This window comes from Zootoca vivipara, chromosome 15, assembly GCF_963506605.1.
Source record: "Zootoca vivipara chromosome 15, rZooViv1.1, whole genome shotgun sequence".
Classification (NCBI taxonomy): domain Eukaryota; kingdom Metazoa; phylum Chordata; class Lepidosauria; order Squamata; family Lacertidae; genus Zootoca; species Zootoca vivipara.
The window spans coordinates 15,652,546-15,670,223 of record NC_083290.1 but is presented as its reverse complement, the minus strand read 5'-3'; the positions used below and the strand labels follow the sequence as shown (position 1 = coordinate 15,670,223).

At 46.9% G+C, this 17,678-nt stretch overlaps 2 protein-coding genes across 2 annotated transcripts in view; one reads left to right on the top strand and one right to left on the bottom strand.

The window, feature by feature from the left end:
* Positions 1-3,474: 3,474 nt before the first annotated feature.
* On the top strand, positions 3,475-14,856 carry LOC118097261 (myeloperoxidase-like). Its single transcript, XM_060283120.1, has 12 exons — positions 3,475-3,567; positions 4,302-4,384; positions 5,676-5,851; positions 6,227-6,350; positions 8,065-8,194; positions 9,111-9,314; positions 10,064-10,379; positions 10,836-10,996; positions 12,406-12,658; positions 13,198-13,368; positions 13,855-14,092; positions 14,658-14,856. Exons 1-12 carry the CDS (start codon positions 3,475-3,477, stop codon positions 14,854-14,856), a joined length of 2,148 nt encoding a protein of 715 aa, XP_060139103.1.
* Positions 14,857-17,247: 2,391 nt separating this feature from the next.
* LOC118097172 (eosinophil peroxidase-like) overlaps positions 17,248-17,678 on the bottom strand; it is a 29,200-nt gene continuing 28,769 nt past the window's right edge. The window contains exon 14 of the mRNA XM_035139861.2: positions 17,248-17,658. Coding sequence (XP_034995752.2) covers positions 17,639-17,658 — 20 coding nt within the window. The 3' untranslated portion in view covers positions 17,248-17,638. The remainder of the gene's footprint in view (positions 17,659-17,678) is intronic.

Here is a 17,678-nt window from a genome sequence, read left to right as displayed (position 1 = left end):
GAGAAGGAAAGAGGGCCAGAGGCCAGAGTTGGCCACAGCACCCCTGACCACCATTCAAGGCATCCCAGGGTGCCATGGCACACTGCTTGAAAACCACTGGTTTAAAGAAGCATTAACCTGTTCATTTTGTTTCCTCCTGATTTGATATCCCCTCATTGTGTGCTTTGTCTTAGTCACACCAAACAAGGCAAATTCTTTTTATAGAGTTTGAACAAGACGCTTCCTTATGGCTTGCTTACCGGTCCCAAAGAAGGAAGTCATGTTGGCACTCAACACCTCTGGCGAGGAAAACAGCGTAATAAAATCTAAGTACTTCCTGCTGGCTAAGGCTGCAGAGTTTAAGCAAAACTTATTACAGTACAGTGGTACCTCGGGTTACAAACACCTCAGGTTACAAACTCTTTGGGTTACAGACTCCACTAACGTGGAAGAAGTACCTTGGATTGAGAATTTTACCTCAGGATGAGAACAGAAATCGAATGGCGGCAGCGGGAGGCCCCATTAGCTAAAGTGGTACCTCAGGTTAAGAACGGTTTCAGGTTAAGAACAGACCTCTGGAACGAATTAAGTACATAACCAGAGGTACAACTGTATTATGGATCAGTCCACTGCCATCCTGTTCCCACAGTAGCCACCCAGATACCTACATGGGAAACCTGCAAGCAGGATTCAAGCACAAGAGCCCTCTCCCTTCCTGCAGCTTCCAGCAACAGGGATACAGAAGCATTGATACATCCAACTGTGGAGAGAGAGCAATAGCCATTGAGGCTAGTAGCTGTTGATATCCTCCATGCAGTTGTCCAATCCTATTTTAAAGCCATGCAAGTTGATGGTCTTCGATGTTTTCCTGCGGGAGGGAGTCCCACGGTTTAATTCTGCACTGTGTGAAGAAGTCTTTCCTTTCATCCGTCCTACATCTTTCAGCATTCTGGATGACAGCAGAAAAGCTTCTAAACTGGATCGGGACTAACTGACCAAAGCTGTCTCAGAGGGTGCTTGAAACAGCAATATCTCCATTTATCAACCCCCCCCCCCAAAAAAAACACGTTCTTGGGTGCCACTGACATGGCATGTAAGCCAGCATAGAGCTCTGTGTACAGATCAGAGCTTTTTGGGAGATTCCAGACTCTGGAACCGGGCCAGGAAACATATTTGCCCAACAGACCTCTGTTAAAAAAAAGGCATTATTGTTTCCACCCCACTCCCAGCTTTGGTTTGTCTCGAAGCAAGGGAAAATCCAGCAAGCAAGAAGCACACAGCCTTCCTGCTTGTTAAGTTTTGTGGGGAATTTAAATTTCCGCTGTACAGTGTAAGTCAACAGCTGAACAGGAGCAGCTTCTCAGGGTCGTGAGTTCGAGCCTCATGTTGGGCAAAAGATTCCTGCATTGCAGGGGGTTGGACTAAATGACCCTCATGGTCCCCTCCAACTCTACAAGTCTATGATTCTATGAAACTTTTTAGAAGAACCACTTTAGAGGACCAGCCCTACCACTGGACACAAGGAGGCTGCTGCCTCAGGTGGCAGTGATTAGTTCTCATGATGGCCAACCAAATGCCCCTATTGGGAAACCCCCATGCAGGATTGGTGTGCAAGAGCATTCTAACCTCCAGAAACTGGTATTCAGAAGCATAGCCTTCATGGCTAGTAGACATGGGTAGCCTTCTCCATGAATTGGCCTAATCCTCTTTTTAAGCCATCCAAGTTGGTGGCCGTCACTGCCTCCTGTGGAAATGAGTTCCATAGGTTAACAATGTGCTGTGCGAAGAAGAACGTTATTTTCTCTGTCTCCCAACATTTAGCTTCACTGGGTGTCCAAGACTTCCAGTGTCATGACACAGTGAATGGAGGAAAGTTTTTCTCACCATCTCCTAAATGCCATGCATAATTGTATGGACTTTTGTCTTGTCTCCTCTTACTTGCCTTCTCTCTAAACTAAAAGTCCCAAATGCTGTAATCTGCAAAGGGTTGCCCTTTCACGAACCGTTTTCCAACTCTACAATTAGTGGCATAAATTTGCTTTAAATGTATGGTGTGGATGTGACCAAAGTCTGACTAGATTCGGTGGGATCTACTTTTGAGGAAACACACATCGCGACAACCTCTGTTGCCGGTCAATATTTTCAAAGTCTCTTCTGAGCACATCAATGGCCTGATGACTGATTAACAAAGGCAGTTTTGGTCCTCAGGTATAGTGAGAAGCAAGGAGGTCAAACTGCCTTGTTTAAAGGCAATTTTCCTTTGCGGGGAGAGTTTTACTCTGAATATATCAGGACTAGGGATTGAGGAGAAATGCAATCCAGTTTGCATTCAAAGGCCAACCTACCTGATTTGCAGATTTTGAAACAATTGGCATGCTCACAGGGAACCTTCCTTTGAAACCGGCAATCCTCCAAATTTTGCACATGCAGTTCTTTCCAACTAAGTAAGGTGTACGAAAAATGCATATATTGTTCCTAAAATTGCAGATATTACTGAAATACATACAAAATGCATTGCATAGGGTAAATTTTTCTTTTCTTTTTTTTCCTTTTTGGCAGAATAGTCAAAACTGCATTCAAAGACAATGTGCATGAATTTTCTCAAGGACTTCTTTTTAAAATAAATAAATCAGCAAAGTAATGTGGTAAAGTGGGAAACTGAATTCAAGAGGACCAGAATGCAAAAGTGAAATTAACAGATTTGCATATCCCTTGTCAGGAATGTAAGGCATGGTCTTTTCTGACATGCTTCCTTGCATTTTTTGATCCCTCTTCTTCCGTAAGTTGGTTGGATCCCTCTTCTTCCTTAAGAGTAAACCGCTGACTAATATTTATATAACCTTTCCCTTTCCAGTGTCTCATAAATTTATCCCCCAAGAACAAGGAAGTGGGCCTCCTCTGTGCGATCCAGGAAGAACCTAGCAAATATTTCCTCTTGGCCAAAACCAACCTGAGGTTTGTATGTGTATTTTCGGTCATCCTGGTCCCATCAAGAACCTGCCCACACCTGGTAACCAGAGACTATAAAAGTACTCGGCACCTACCAAATTCCACAACCAGGAGCTGAGCACAGCAGGTGAGGCTTAGCACCATTTTCTTGCTGCTGAGGAAATAGCAATGCCCAACTTCCCATACATAGGAAGTTAGCCATGTCCATTAATTTCAATGGGTCTACTCTGAGTAGGAGTAACACAGCCTTAGTCCTGTTTATTGCATTTATATTCCACCTTTTCCTCCAAGGAGCTCAAGGTGATGTATATGGTTTACCCCCTCCTCAATTAATCCTCACAACAACCCTGTGAGGTAGGTTAGGCTGGCAGAGTGTGGATTTGAACCTTGGTCTCTCCCAAGTCCTAGTACAGCAGTCAAGTCACTGCAACCACACTGGCTCTCCTTTGCCTCCCTTGGAACGACTTTTGCGGGGTTTGAAAAGAACGTTTTTTATTATTATTTCCCCTACTCAAAACCCACCCGTTCCTCTTTTATTTTGCAGAGATGAAGCGAGTCCTTTCTCTCCTGAGCCTCTTGGTGGCCTTTGGATTCCCACCAGCAACCGAATCTTCCTCAGAAGGTAACACAACAAACCCTGTGACTCTTCCAAGGGTGGGAATATTTCTGGTGGGAAGCTGGAAAAGGAATCATAAAATAATTATTTCCCTTTATTATAATTTCACAATATCTGTATACTCCGTGATTGCTCACAGGAGCTCACAAAAAGAGTTTTTAAAAGCATGTGCATGGAACTCATTTCTAGGAAGTTGCCTTTGATTCTTCATATAATCACAGAATTGTAGCTTTGGAAAGGGCCCAAAGGGTCACGTCTTGTAGAGTTTGTGCATCGTTTTGGCGACATGGGGTGAATTTATGAAAATCTTCAAGGAGATCCAAGATTGATTGGGTTGGGGAGGGTGCCTCTCTGAACCCCTTTTCTGTCAAAACCTGGTATGTGAATAGGAACCAACCTCCAAGAGGGCATCTCAGCTTAAGGCCTGCAAATAGCTACTTGCCTTTGTTGAGTTGAGAGTATTTTCAAGGTGACCAGGAAAGGATTTGTATTTTATTTTTTTATGTTTGGTCCTGTGGAACAGGCTCTCAGAGTGTGGCGCAAATGATTTGACATACACATTTGTGGGAAGGCTGGGCTGGTGAAAAATGTCAGGTGGTGGAGAATTTTTTTGTAAACTGGCCAAGATTGTCTTGGATAGTCGCTGCATCATGCCATCTGTGTACCTTGCTGCTGAAATTTGATTGCCCTGGTTTGGACTTAGGGGCCCTTTGAGCTGATGTTTTTGGCTCTCTCTTTTAAAGTGTTGGCCTCTGAGAAATTGACTGGTCCCGACATTTTATTCAGCATCAACACAGCCAAGCGGTTGGTGGATCAAGCATACAAGTTGTACCGGGAGAGGTGAGCTTCCTTTGTGTAAATCTGCATTAAATCCTCCCTCCCTCCCTCCCCTTTCAGTCATCATTAGTGGAGTATGCCCCTAGAGCAGACATCCCCAAACTGCGGCCCTCCAGATGTTTTGGCCTACAACTCCCATGATCCCTAGCTAACAGGACCAGTGGTTGGGGAAGATGGGAATTGTAGTCCAAAACATCTGGAGGGCCGAAGTTTGGGGATGCCTGCCCTAGAGTATATAAGTACATAAGTACATACAATTAATCCAATAAATGTAAAATTATTAACAAGACATTATGATTTTTATGAATGGATCCCAAATATCATTGTATTTATCCACGCACAATCTGCATCTAAAAGCAATCCGTTCATATATTGCCAGAGTTGGCATAGCATCATTAGCAACAAAGAATTTTAGAAAGAGCATGGTTTTCGACCGTCTCCGTTGACGAACATTTCGGTTTACGAACACGCCTTGGAAGTCGAACTTGCCTCATGGTTTCCTCTGAGTGCAAGATCCTGAGGTCTAGCTGTCAGCTGTTGAGTTTTTGGTTTTTGAACATTTCAGAAGTCAAACGGTCTTCGGAAACGGATTACGTTCAAAAACTGAGGTTAAAAGGTAAAGGTAAAGGGACCCCTGACTGTTAAGTCCAGTCGCGAACGACTCTGGTGTTGCAGTGCTCATCTCTCTTTACTGCCCGAGGGAGCCGGAGTTTGTCCGCAGACAGCTTCTGGGTTATGTGGCCAGCATGACTAAGCCACTTCTGGCGAATCAGAGCAGCACACAGAAATGCTGTTTACCTTCCCGCCGGAGCGGTACCTATTTATCTACTTGCACTTGGATGTGCTTTCGAACTGCTAGGTTGGCAGGAGCAGGGACCGAGCAACGGGAGCTCACCCCGTCGTGAGGATTCGAACCGCCGACCTTCTGATCGGCAAGGCCTAGGCTCTGTGGTTTAGAAAACTGAGGTACCGTTGGCAAGGTACCATTGTTGTTTAAAAAATAAAATGGAAGGTAGCAAACAGCAACAGCAACCCAGCGAGGAAGGGTCACTGCATAAACTTGCCAGTTGCTGGAAACCACAACTCTTGAGCTTGCATCCTGCTCGTGGGTTTCTGGGTGGCCACTGTGAGAACAGGATGCTGGGCTAGTTGGGCTGTTGGCCTGATCCAACAGAGCTCTTTTAGGTTCTTAGGTTCGCCATTAGGAAGGCTTCCTGTGACACTTCTGAGCACTTTCTACTAAGCCCCCCCCCCCGTCTCCCTGTTGCCATCTCCTCTGTGTTTCTCTTTCCAGAGCAAAGGAGAACTTGAGAAAGCCCCATCTCACCCCCTCCGATTTCCTGAGACATTTAAAGGAACCAGTGGCGGGGACCAGGAATGCAATCCGGGCGGCGAGTTACATGGAAACGGCATTGGATCTCCTGAGGAAGAAACTGCAGAAGGTCTGGCACCGTCAGTTCAACATAACAGGTATCGTGAATCCCCGGTCGAAAGCTTTAGTGCAGTGGTGGTGAACTTTCAGCCTGCAAGGCAGGTTTAGCCAAGCCATACCCACTTTACCCGAGGCAGGTAAAAGCTGGCCAAAAGGGGGTTTGACGGCACTGCTGCTCAGCTGAGAGTTGGTGCCTGCAAACCGCGGACTCTTTGCTCGTGCAGCTTGATTTCAAACCACGCCGGTAAATGATGCCCTTGTGATGGCAGGTGATTGGCAAGTGGGCAGCCTTACCTCTCAACCCTGGTGCAGGGGGTGGGGTGGGTTAGACCGCTGGAGGTAGATTCCCATTGAAATTTGCTTCTAAGACAAAAGCCGTTGCTTTTCTTCCCCTTATCGGATATCTTGTTTAGATGTGCTAAGCATCAAGCAGAAAGATATGATCACCAGAGCCACTGGCTGTGACTATCTGATCCGCCCAGTCCGGTGCCCACGAAACAGCCCTTATCGGACCATCACAGGAGAATGCAACAATTGGTAAGGAGAAGCTGGCTGGAGAAGGGTTTTATTTGGGGTGGGGTGCAGGCAGGTCAAAGGTTCTCCCCCCCCCCCTTGAGGTGAAATACCACTCTTACCACTGGTAAGAGCTGGAGAAGTTATCTGGGATCCTGGGCCAAAGGAATCAATCAATAAACTTTATTTGCATAGCCAACAGCCATAGCAACAAAATACATGCAATATAGAATTAAAAACAACAAGGATAAAAAGATCATATGACTATGGTTGACGTTTAAAAGGTAGCCCTTAGTCTCATTGCACTCTCGATAAATTTGGCAACTTTTGTTGTTCTCAGGTCATTTTGATCTGATAGAAGAAAGAACAACGTGGCCTCAGTTGGGCGGCCTGGGATAGTGAGAAGTAGGAGTGTAATGAGATCAAGCTGCAAGTCTTTGTAGAGGGGACATGACAGTAGGGTGTGAGCCACTGTTTCTGTGTTGCCGATTCCACAGGGACAGAGTCGTTTTTCTGCTGGAATCTTTTGAAATCTGCCCTCGAGTACGGCGGAGGGCAGCACATCCAATCTGGCTAGTGTAAAAGCACGTCTGAATTTTGGAATGGTTAGTTTATACAGATATCGTGACAGGGGTTCCAGCTGGGAGGGGGAAAAGAAGGTAAACCAAGGGCAGGATTTCTTTATGATGGCCAGGCTGGGCCAAAGGAAGGTGTTGAAAGAAATTAGAAAATTAGAAAAAGGACGCCAAAATGATCAAGGGCATGGAGTGGCTTCCCTATGAAAAAGGGTTGCGGTGTTTGGGATATTTTAGTTTAGAGAAAAGGCAGGTAAGATATGACATGGTAGGAGTTCATAAAGAGGAAGAAGAAGAGTTTGGATTTGATATCCCGCTTTATCACTACCCTAAGGAGTCTTAAAGTGGCTAACAATCTCCTTTTCCCTTCCTTCCCCACAACAAACACTCTGTGAGGTGAGTTAGGCTGAGAGACTTCAAAGAAGTGTGACTAGCCCAAGGTCACCCAGCAGCTGCATGTAGAGGAGTGGGGAACAGGGCCGGCTCTAGGGGTAGGCTGGGTGGCGCGGGGCGCCCACCAGCCGCGGCAAGAAACGGGGCAGGGCGGGGGCACCGGAGCGATCTCCGCACCACGGCACCAGGGCGCCCGACAGGCTTAAGACGGCCCTGGCGGGGAATCGAACCCAGTTCACCAGATTATAAGTCCACTGCTCTTAACCACTACACCACACTGGCTCTCATAAAATCATGCGTGGCATGGAGACAGCAGACAGAAGAAAGATTTCCTCCCTCCCTCATAATACTAGAATTCACAGCCCTTCCGTAAATATGACCGTTGGAGGATTTTCTCTTATCTTTCCTGAATCGCCCAACATTCAGCTTCATTGGAAGTCCATGATTTCTAGTGTCACGAGAGACGGCAAAAAGCTTTTCTCTCCCCACTCTCCCCATGCAGATCCTCATCTCTCAGAACAGGCCTTTAAATATGTCTCTTGGTATGTTCTTAACTGCCCAGAACTTTGCTGCTATGCCACATTCAGATGTGGAGAGAAATCTGGCGTGTGGCTAAGTTCTGGCCTGCAGGTGATTTCGAGGAGTGCGAGTCAGCTCATCTTGCACTGGGATTTGCAAAGGTTAATTCCTCAAAGCATGCCTGCCTGCAGAAGAGCCTTCACGCATGGGGCAAAGTTCCAAATTAATGTGCTTCTCTCCCCCCCCCCCAGGAAGCACCCTCATTTTGGTATGTCTAACCACGGCTATGCCCGCTGGCTCCCAGCAGAGTATGAGGATGCTGTGTCTCTTCCCAAGGGTCTCATCCAGGGCCAGCTTTATCATGGACACCCCCTCCCACTGGTAAGAGATGGAGAAGTCATCCCGGGATCCTGGGACAAATTGTAGAGAAATAGCCGTGTTGGGGGTGGGTTGGAAAAGGCGGCTGATGTGGTAGACCAATCGTCCGGGGTTTCTCGGGGGACAGCATGGTGTCTGTCACCACATGGACAACCCCTATAGGAGGAGATTACTCTCATTTGATACAGCAAATCCCTGCACAATCACCGAAATGAGATATTCTGCTTCTAGGCAATTCAAAGTTTGAGCCAATCACTTTTTTTCAAAAAAATTAATAAATACAGCTTTCATTGATTTATTGTAAACATATCTATGAACTAAGACATAACCATACAGACTAAAACAAAAACCAAACGCAGGGCATATTCCGTGTAAAAAACAAATGACTGAGACACAGCTTTTAAGATCAGTCTATATAGTCCAACCACAAAGAGGAATGAGTCATGGGAGGAGCGCATGTACAACTCTCCTTATCTATATAATAAGAAAATGGGGACAAGTCTGTGTCAAAACTGTCTGATTTGGCTTCACCCCAGATGATGCATTGATCTCTGGCCAGGCATTCAGATAAAGCAATGGAATCACATAGGAATTTTTGATGCTTTCCAGTATTGGGCTATTACCAATATGGCTTCTAATAGTAACTAGTTTATTAGAAATCTAATTCCGTCCCCAGTATACAATGGCCCAAAAGTCTTTTTCATGTGCCCTACAAACCCTCTAGTGCACTTCTTGGCAGTGGCATGAATGGCAGAGTGCCGCCACATGTTTGTGTCCGTGTGTTGTTGTTGTTGCTTGCACATTGCTTACAGTTCCTCTTCTGGCTTCCCCTGTTGAAGCCAGAGCACTTAGCATTGAGGCTATGCAAATTGAACACTCTGCATCATTTCTCTGGTGGCCCTTGGGTGCTCCACCACAGGTGCGGCAGGTATCCAACGAGATCATTGCCACCTCCAACGAGAAGATCACGGACGACCAGGAGCGCTCGCTGGCGTTCATGCACTGGGGCCAGTGGGTCGACCATGACATGGACTTAGCCCCCATGACTGAAACCAGCATCCAGAACCAGGACGTCCACTGCGACACCAGCTGCAATTATGCGCCCCCCTGCTTCCCGATTAAGGTAACGGAAAAATTGCTGTGAAGAGATTCTTAGGGTGAGACAGGTGTATGTGTTTTGCTGGGGTGGGGTGGAGTCAGGTCTTTTGCAGGCCCTCTGTCCCCTTGGAGCTATTAGCTCCCAGCAGCCTTTGACAACATGGCACCTCGCAGGTGTGTAGGACTACAACTCCCACCAGCCAGCTCAATTGTGATCCTATGAGCCCCAGCATTGTACAGGCATTCTGGCTGATGGGAGCTGCAGTCTGAAATATCCGGGTTACCACGTAGCTCTTGACACATAGCAAAGTGCACATCCACAAATGTTGGAAGGTTCAGGACAGATAGGGAAAAGTCCTTCTTCACGCAGCGTGGTGGCTAAACTGCCGAACTCGATCCCACATGAGACAGTGACGGCCATCAAATTGGATGGCTTTAAAAGAGGATTTCACTAATCCATGGAGGGAGAGGGCTATTGATGGCAACTAGCTGTGATGGTGATACTCTGCCTACAGACCACTGTAGAAGCACACTGAAGAAGTGTGCATGCACACGAAAGCTCATACCTATGATTATTTTTCTTTCTTTCTTCTGGAAAACAAAAAAACAAATCAAAACTTGGGCCAGTCACTGCCCCTGCACCTAACCTACCTCACAGGGCTGTTGTGGGGATTAATGAAGAGGGGAGAACCATGTCTACTATCTTGAGCTTCTTGGAGGCATAGTTGCAATAAATAAATAAATAAAAACAAATTGTGGGACTGTTTTCTGCAGATTCCACCTGGAGACCCGCGGATTAAAAAGCCAGGCGTCTGCATGCCTTTCATCCGGACCACGCCTGTTTGCAGCCCCACGACGTTCATCCGCGAGCAGCTCAATGCTATCACGTCCTTTCTGGATGCCAGCATGGTGTATGGGAGTGAGGAGCCTTTGGCAAGAAGCCTCCGGAACCAAAGCAACTCTCTGGGTTTAATGGCGGTCAACCAGAACTTCACAGACGCTGGTCTGGACCTTCTTCCTTTCGAGAGAAATTCAAACAGCCTCTGCCTCTTCACAAACAGAACTGCCAACATCCCATGTTTCGAAGCAGGTATGTCTTTCCACCAGGGCATGGTCAGCTGCTGCCAGATAGTAAACAGTAGTACTCTAGGTGACCAATGATAAGGTAACTTCCTACGTTTTGATGGACCTGGGCATCAAATGTAAGGCCAAATGCACACCATATGTTTAAAGCAATATTATACCACTTCAAACAGTCATGGATTCCCCCCCCCCCCAGATCCTGGGAAGTGTAGTTTATTAAGGGCGCTGAGAGTTGTTAGGAGACCCCTATTCCCCTGCCAGAGCTATAATTCCCAGGGTTTCCTGTGAAGAGGGATTGATTATTGACACTGCCTCTCATTGGCTCTGGCACCACCTGCTTTTGGGCTCCCTGCCTTCTGCCTTACCAGTCTCCATGTGCCTTCACACAGCAATAAAAGAGTGTTAATTCATTTCCCAGCTTAATCCGCTTGAAATCAGAGGGATGGTTTCTTTAATTTTGCAGGGGATAAACGTGTCACTGAAAATCTGGGGCTGTCAGCTCTCCACACCCTCTTTGTCCGGGAGCATAACCGATTGGCCAGGGAGCTGAAGGCGCTGAACCCCCACTGGGATGGGGAAAAGATCTATCAGGAAGTTCGGAAGATTATTGGGGCAGTGAATCAGGTATGGTGACAAATGAGCTCTTCCTTCCGGCTTCATTCAAAAAAGAGTTTCACTCTAGCTTCATTCATGCCTTCAGGGAAGGTGCAAGGGAGGAATTTAATTCAGCTCACATTTAGAGAGAAACTCACAGAATTTGCACTCTCTGCAAGAATGTTCAAACCAAATTCTTTGCATTTCTCCAAATTTCTCCAGCCAAGTGATGGGTATACAAAAATGCATATTTTGGGGGGTAAAGTGTGCATTAAAAGGTAAATATTGGAGAAAATAACAAAAAAGCCAACTCATCAGGAAACCAAGAGTACCCTGAGAAAAATTGGAAACCCCATGACCTTGAAGAAGCCAACAGCTGTAGAAAAAGGCACTGTCCCTTTAACTGCCAAGGAGGCGGGACCTCCAGGCACATAGGGGGCAGGGCCTCTAGCCAGCGACTACCTGGCTGGGCTATAAAATTCGGCTGGTTTCTCCAGGACCTTTGCTGAGACAACTTGGATGCCTGGGCTTAGCAGTGCTGTCCGTGGTGCTGAAACCCCACCTCAGTCGCTCTCCAAGGTCCTGAGCTGTTTGGAGGAAAGGGCTGGATGTACAGTACGGTTGCGTCTTAACGCGAAAGTTCGGTTTCAAGGCTTTTGCATATACATGAAAATCGCATATTCCCAAACACCCCTCATGGTTAGCGGGTGAGGGGGAGAGAGAAAGAATCCCTTGTGCTTTCAGATCCTGTGTACCAAGCGGGCCTTACCCAGCAAGTGAGTCAGAGAGCTTAAAAGCTCCTCAGGAAACACAAACAGACCCATTGTGAAAAGCTCTCTGCCTTGCCTGGATTGAACTTGGATGATTTCAACCAGCCTGTCTTCAAACACATTGGGTTGAAATAGGACAAGTTAAATGTGTGTAAGATGTGGTTGTACTGCATATGTAAAAATCATGCCTGAGATACAACTCCAGTTGCTCCTATGAGTCCAATATTAGCCTGACCTTGGTTGTCTTCCCTTGTGTAAGCTCCTGGAGGTGAGAGACTCTGTTACCCTTCAAACTTTGTAAAGTTTGTGTAAGCTCCTGGAGGTGAGAGACTCTGTTACCCTTCAAACTTTGTAAAGTGGCCACTAAACACCCATAGCCACACACTTGTGCGTGCACACACACACACACACACACACACACACACACACACACACTGTGTTCATTTGTATGTAACTTTAATAAATAAAAATAATAAAAATATTAATGCTTGTGAAAACTTAAAGCTGGACAGAAGCTATGTCTTAATTAGAGGACAATTTGCACTCTGGGAGGCTAGGCTGGTTTAATTAATTGCTGTTATTTTGTAACTATTGTTTAAGTTTGAAATCAATAAAACATATTTAAGAAACCAAAAAATAACAGTGGAGTCTTTCCTGGTTTGGTTGCAGGTGATCACCTTCAGAGACTACCTGCCCCTTGTCTTGGGCAATGAGACGAACAAGCAGCTGCCTTTGTACAGAGGCTACAATGACTCTGAGGACCCCACTGTCTCAAATGTGTTCTCCATGGCCTTCCGGTTTGGACATGGTTCTGTTCCTCCGTTTGTGCCCCGCCTGGACCAAAACTTCAAGCCCCTTGTCCCATATTCCAATGTCCTTCTTCATCTCACCTTCTCTGCTTCATGGAGAATTGTAATGGAAGGTAATGCTTTCGTTCCTTGTCCTGTGGGGTTCTTGGGCTGTCTGGGAAACAGAAATCTCCTGGGAACAAAGTAAGGGCAAACAGGGGTCGCAGCACAGCCTAAAAGACCAAGGGTGGGCTTTTATGAAGAACTTTCTATATAACGTTGCTCCAAGAGTGTGCAGAAGAGGGCAGACAAGATGATGATGGGTCTGGAAACCAAGCCTTGTGTGGAACAAGTTGAGTTGGGTATATTTAGCCTGGAAAAGAGAAGACCGAGAGGAGATATGATAGCCATCTTCAAATATCTGAAGGGCTGTTGCATGGAAGATGGAGCAAGCTTGTTTTCTGCTGCTCCAGAGGGGACCAATGGAGTCAAATTGCAAAAAGGATATTCCGACGAAGCTTTAGAAACAAGTTTCTGATGGTAAGAGCTGTTCGACGATTTTGAAGGTAGAAAAACCATCCCCTTTCCATTAAAAAATAAAAATAAAAGGACACCCTAAACCTTGGGTTGAGTGTTCCTCGTCTTCAGGGCCACCACTACCTTTCTCTTCCAGGCGGCATTGACCCTCTTCTCCGCGGCCTCCTGGCCAATCATTCCAAGCTGATGAAGCAGAACCAGATGATTGTGGAGGAGCTCCAGGAGAGACTCTTTGAGCAGCTTGAGCTCATTGGCCTTGATCTGGCATCCCTGAACCTCCAGCGGGGGAGAGACCACGGCCTACCAGGTAAGTGAGCCTGTCCTGAAGTTTTGGACCCTGTCCATGGTTTCTTGTGCTAAACAGTGAGTGAAGAGAGGCAGCCCTCCTCTTGCTTGAAACTGGAACAGAGCGTTGCTGGAAAGCTGTTCCTCCTTCAATTATTTGTCCGGTGGCAGTGGTTGAGGAGGAGGGCAGGCTGGCTGGCAAAGGCCCTGCCTGAGGCAAGGAGGTGGCTAAGCAGCTAAGAGGAAAGTGGTGTGGGTTGTGACACAGTGTGATTCGCTCCCTGTCCCTGTCCTCTCCCTGCTCAATAGTCAGTGCAGGCAATAATGAGCTGGATGAAGCATGGGTCTGATTTTTTGGAAGGCCCATGTTCTAAGGAAGGCAATTCTTCTGAAATCCCCCCTTCTTTACCCCAGCCCACTCTTACTCCCATGGCACTTGGCTGCTCTGCTTTCCATTAATCCATCCTCCAGCCAGACTGACAATCGTTCCCTGCTCTGTTTCCACCAGGGTACAATGCCTGGAGGCGGTTCTGCGGCCTCTCTGAGCCCCGCGACGAGGCCGAGCTCGCTGCCGTGATGGGCAATTCCCAGCTGGCAAAGAAGTTCATCGACCTTTACGGGACACCAGAGAACATTGACATCTGGATCGGGGCCCTGGCTGAGCCCTTCGTCCCCCATGGGAGGGTCGGGCCCCTCCTGGCGTGCCTCATCGGGACCCAGTTCCGGAAAACCCGGGATGGAGACAGGTGAGCTGCTTGCCCTCTGAGGCTCTCATTTCTCTTTGTGATGACTTTGTGACAGAGTTTGGGGCGTAATTAGAACCCAGGTTCCCTTTTTAGGGAAGGGGATCTGCGAGGACCAAGGAGGATGGTGGCCATTTTCTTTCAGGGCACAGTGTGCCATTCTAGGAGTGCTGCAATCGACACAAGATAATATCACCAAGGCAACTATCTGTAAATAAACAATAAATGTTCATAAAAATGGCAAAAGTAGTTTCTTTCCCAAATAGTTTTTACCTTAAACAATAGCAAACACGGTAAATAAAGAATCCCTGTGTGATATACCAATAGTTCAGTGCTCGGACCGGGGTGTGTGTGTGAACTTATGGAATCAAGTGGGAAGTGATCCCCAAAAGTTTGGGAACTGCTGGTTTAAAGGATAAAACTCTGGAAGCGTTTGCTCAAATGAAACTGTCTTCTAGCATTGCTCAGGTTAGAATATAGCCCTTGTTACCAATTAGACGGGGTTTGACTTCCCAGGACAAATGCCAATCAACCTCTTCCTGTGACCCTTCCTCCTTGCTTTTTGCAGATTCTGGTGGGAGAACCCTGGGGTATTCACCCCCTGGCAGCAGCGGGTTCTGAGCGGCGCCTCGCTCTCCCGCATCATTTGTGACAACACCCACATCCAGGAGGTGCCCCACGATGTTTTCAAGATGAACCACTACCCGAGCGGTTTCGTGAACTGCTGCAAAATTGGACGACTGGATTTGTCTGCTTGGAAAGAATAGACTGGCAGCAACCGGGGAAGTTTGGGGGGTGGGTGGGTTGAGACATTGCAAACCCTGCCAGAATGCCAGAAAGTTAATGTGAGCTGGGGCTCAGCCCTGCAGCTATCACAACCACTCCAGAATGCACAGTGACCTCGTTCATGTCACAGAGTGATGAAAACTGACCCATCTCCTGAGCGAGACTCCCAGTTGGGTTGGAGTTCAGATCCTCTTGTTTTGGGATTTAAAACCAGCGGGCCCCTGTAGATAGTGAATCATAGCATTGTTCAGTTGGCAGGGACCCCAAGGGTCATCCAGTCCAACCCCTTGCAATTTCGGAATGACAGCTGAAGCACCCCTGGCAGATGGCCATCCAACCTCTGTTTAAAAAGCTGCAGTGAAGGACCTTTGAAGTCCACTGCCACAAACTCTCAAAATGCCTCTTTGCCATCCCTGGGCTAAAATCTGGGATTCATCTCTCATATTTCCTGACATTCTGGGAAGGTGGTTTGGGCTCTGGGATGAAGGAAGGTCAGTTTGAGGTGGCTATTTGGGGCTAAATCCAGCAACGACCATCCAAGGATTTGTGACACCCACATCTGCCCTTGGGATGTGAAAACAGCACAACCAGCCAGATATTTTAATTTTTTCTGATGGGAAGCAAAAGCAGGTGTGTTTGTGTGTGTGTGAGTCCCCAAGAAAAATGCCAGCATCCACAGTAGGGAAAGCAAAATGTCACAAAACAGCAAGGTGTTTTGTTTTGTTTTTTAGAGTTCTTGACTAGGCAGAACTCAGAATCTGAACGCTTGCTCACCCTTTTGCAACATTGTTGTTTGTCCTAGAAAAGTATTGCCCTGCTGTGGATTTTCTGATGGAATGAGCCATTCATCCTACTTTAAAATTTGCTTTTTTCTCTTTCCTTTCCATATTGTCATATAGTTGGATTTCGAAAGCAATGTGCAACACATATTCTGATTTCATTTCAGTGATTGTATAGGCACTAACCGGGAGATGTATTTATTTTTTAATGCTGGAGTTGTGAGAGACTTACCTGATCAATGCTAATTTAAAAAACCCAGATAAATACATGAATCTGTAATCTGTGTCTCCAGGGTGACTGGTGCCCCTTGGGACTGGTAGGGCGGAAGGCAGGGAGCCCAACAGTAGGTGGCGCCAGAGCCAATGGCAGGTGCAGCTGACTAATTCTAGGCTTATCTTCATCTTCCTACTCTCTGCTAAGTTCTATGAAGGCAACACTGAGACTAAGCAGATGATAGTCAGTGGCACCTTCTGGGCTAGTGGTAAGAAGGCTGGCAGGTGGGGGTGGGGGTGTTGGCCAAGACCGAGGTGGTGGGGCAGTGCCCCACTTGCCCTAATGTGCTACTGCTGTGCTTTCTAAACAGAGAGACACAGGAAGCTGCTAATGGCTCCAAACCCATACGAACATAATAAGAGCCTGCTGGATCAGGCCAATGGAATTTCTAGTCCATCAGGTTTGTTCTCCTCAAGGAGGCTCGTCTGGCAAAATCATTATACAGCTTTAGGTTGTTGTCAGGCAATAGCTTTCCTCTATAAACAGGCCTTTGGCCTTTAACTCTCTGTGGCCTTTTAGAAGTGGGTTTGATATTTTCAATGTATTTCTTTTTTCCTTTTGGTTTTCATGTACAGTCATACCTCGGGTTGCGAACGTGATCCGTGCGGGAGGCACGTTCGCAACCCGCAGCGTTTGCAGCCTGAAGTGCTGCGTCTGTGCACGCACATGATGCGATTCGGCACTTCTGCGCATGTGTGTGATGTCATTTTGTGTTTCTGCGCATGCACGAGCACCCAAACCCATTCTGGGTTTGGCGAGGTCCGCAACCCGAAAACACGCAACCCGCAGCGTTCGTAACCCGAGGTATGATTGTATCTACAGTACGTGGGTTTCTGTTTTCATTTTGTTCTGTCTGGTTGCTTGCTTGCAATTTGCTTTGGGTTGCCCTAGGCAAGAGAAAGTGACTCACAAACTCAGTGAAGAAAATAAATAGCCCAGGATCCTGTTCTCACAGTGGCCAACCAGATGTGTTTGGAAAACCCGCAAGTGGGACCCAAACACTAGAGCAATTCTCCCCTCCTGCAGTTTCCAGGAACTGCCATTCAGAAACATTGCTGGTTCAAACCGTGGAGGCAGAACAGCACCATCATGCTCAGTAGCCATCAATAAACCTCTCCTCCTCCATGAATTTGTCCTATCTGAAAGCCATCTAAGTCGGTGGCCACCCTGTGCAGCAGACCTGCAACAATTGTCCTTTGAGCACAGTGTCAACCCATTTGGTAATAGCCTCCCCGCCCTCAAGTTTCAGCCACTGACCATTTAGGGGTATCTGTATCTGTCCCCCCCCATACATTTTTCGTTTTGAAAAAGTGTCTATACAGAGAGTTTTATTTCTGAAGACAGAAAACAACCTCATGCCATCATAATCATAACCATAATCCCAACTTATTTTGAGCCGTTTTAACCACCCAGGTAGCTGTAATTTAGCAACATTGTGCATATCTCATTGAGGTGGAAACAAATGGATCTATCACACAGCAACTGCTTTATTCTGGATCTTTGTCGCGAAAAGCAAGGTTGGATAGGACTCCCCCTGCCCCTGTGAATTTCCAAAACACCAGGTGGGACGTGAGGCAGGGCGTTGGACTGGATGGCCCTTGTGGTCTCTTCCAACTCTATGATTCTATGAATCCAACTGCAGCCAAGCGAAGGCCTTTCTTCTTTCTTAGGGATGCAGGTTCCAGCTCTAGATTTACAGGAGCTCCGTCCTCAACAATAGCCATCTGCAGCTAAGAGAAGAAGGGGAGAA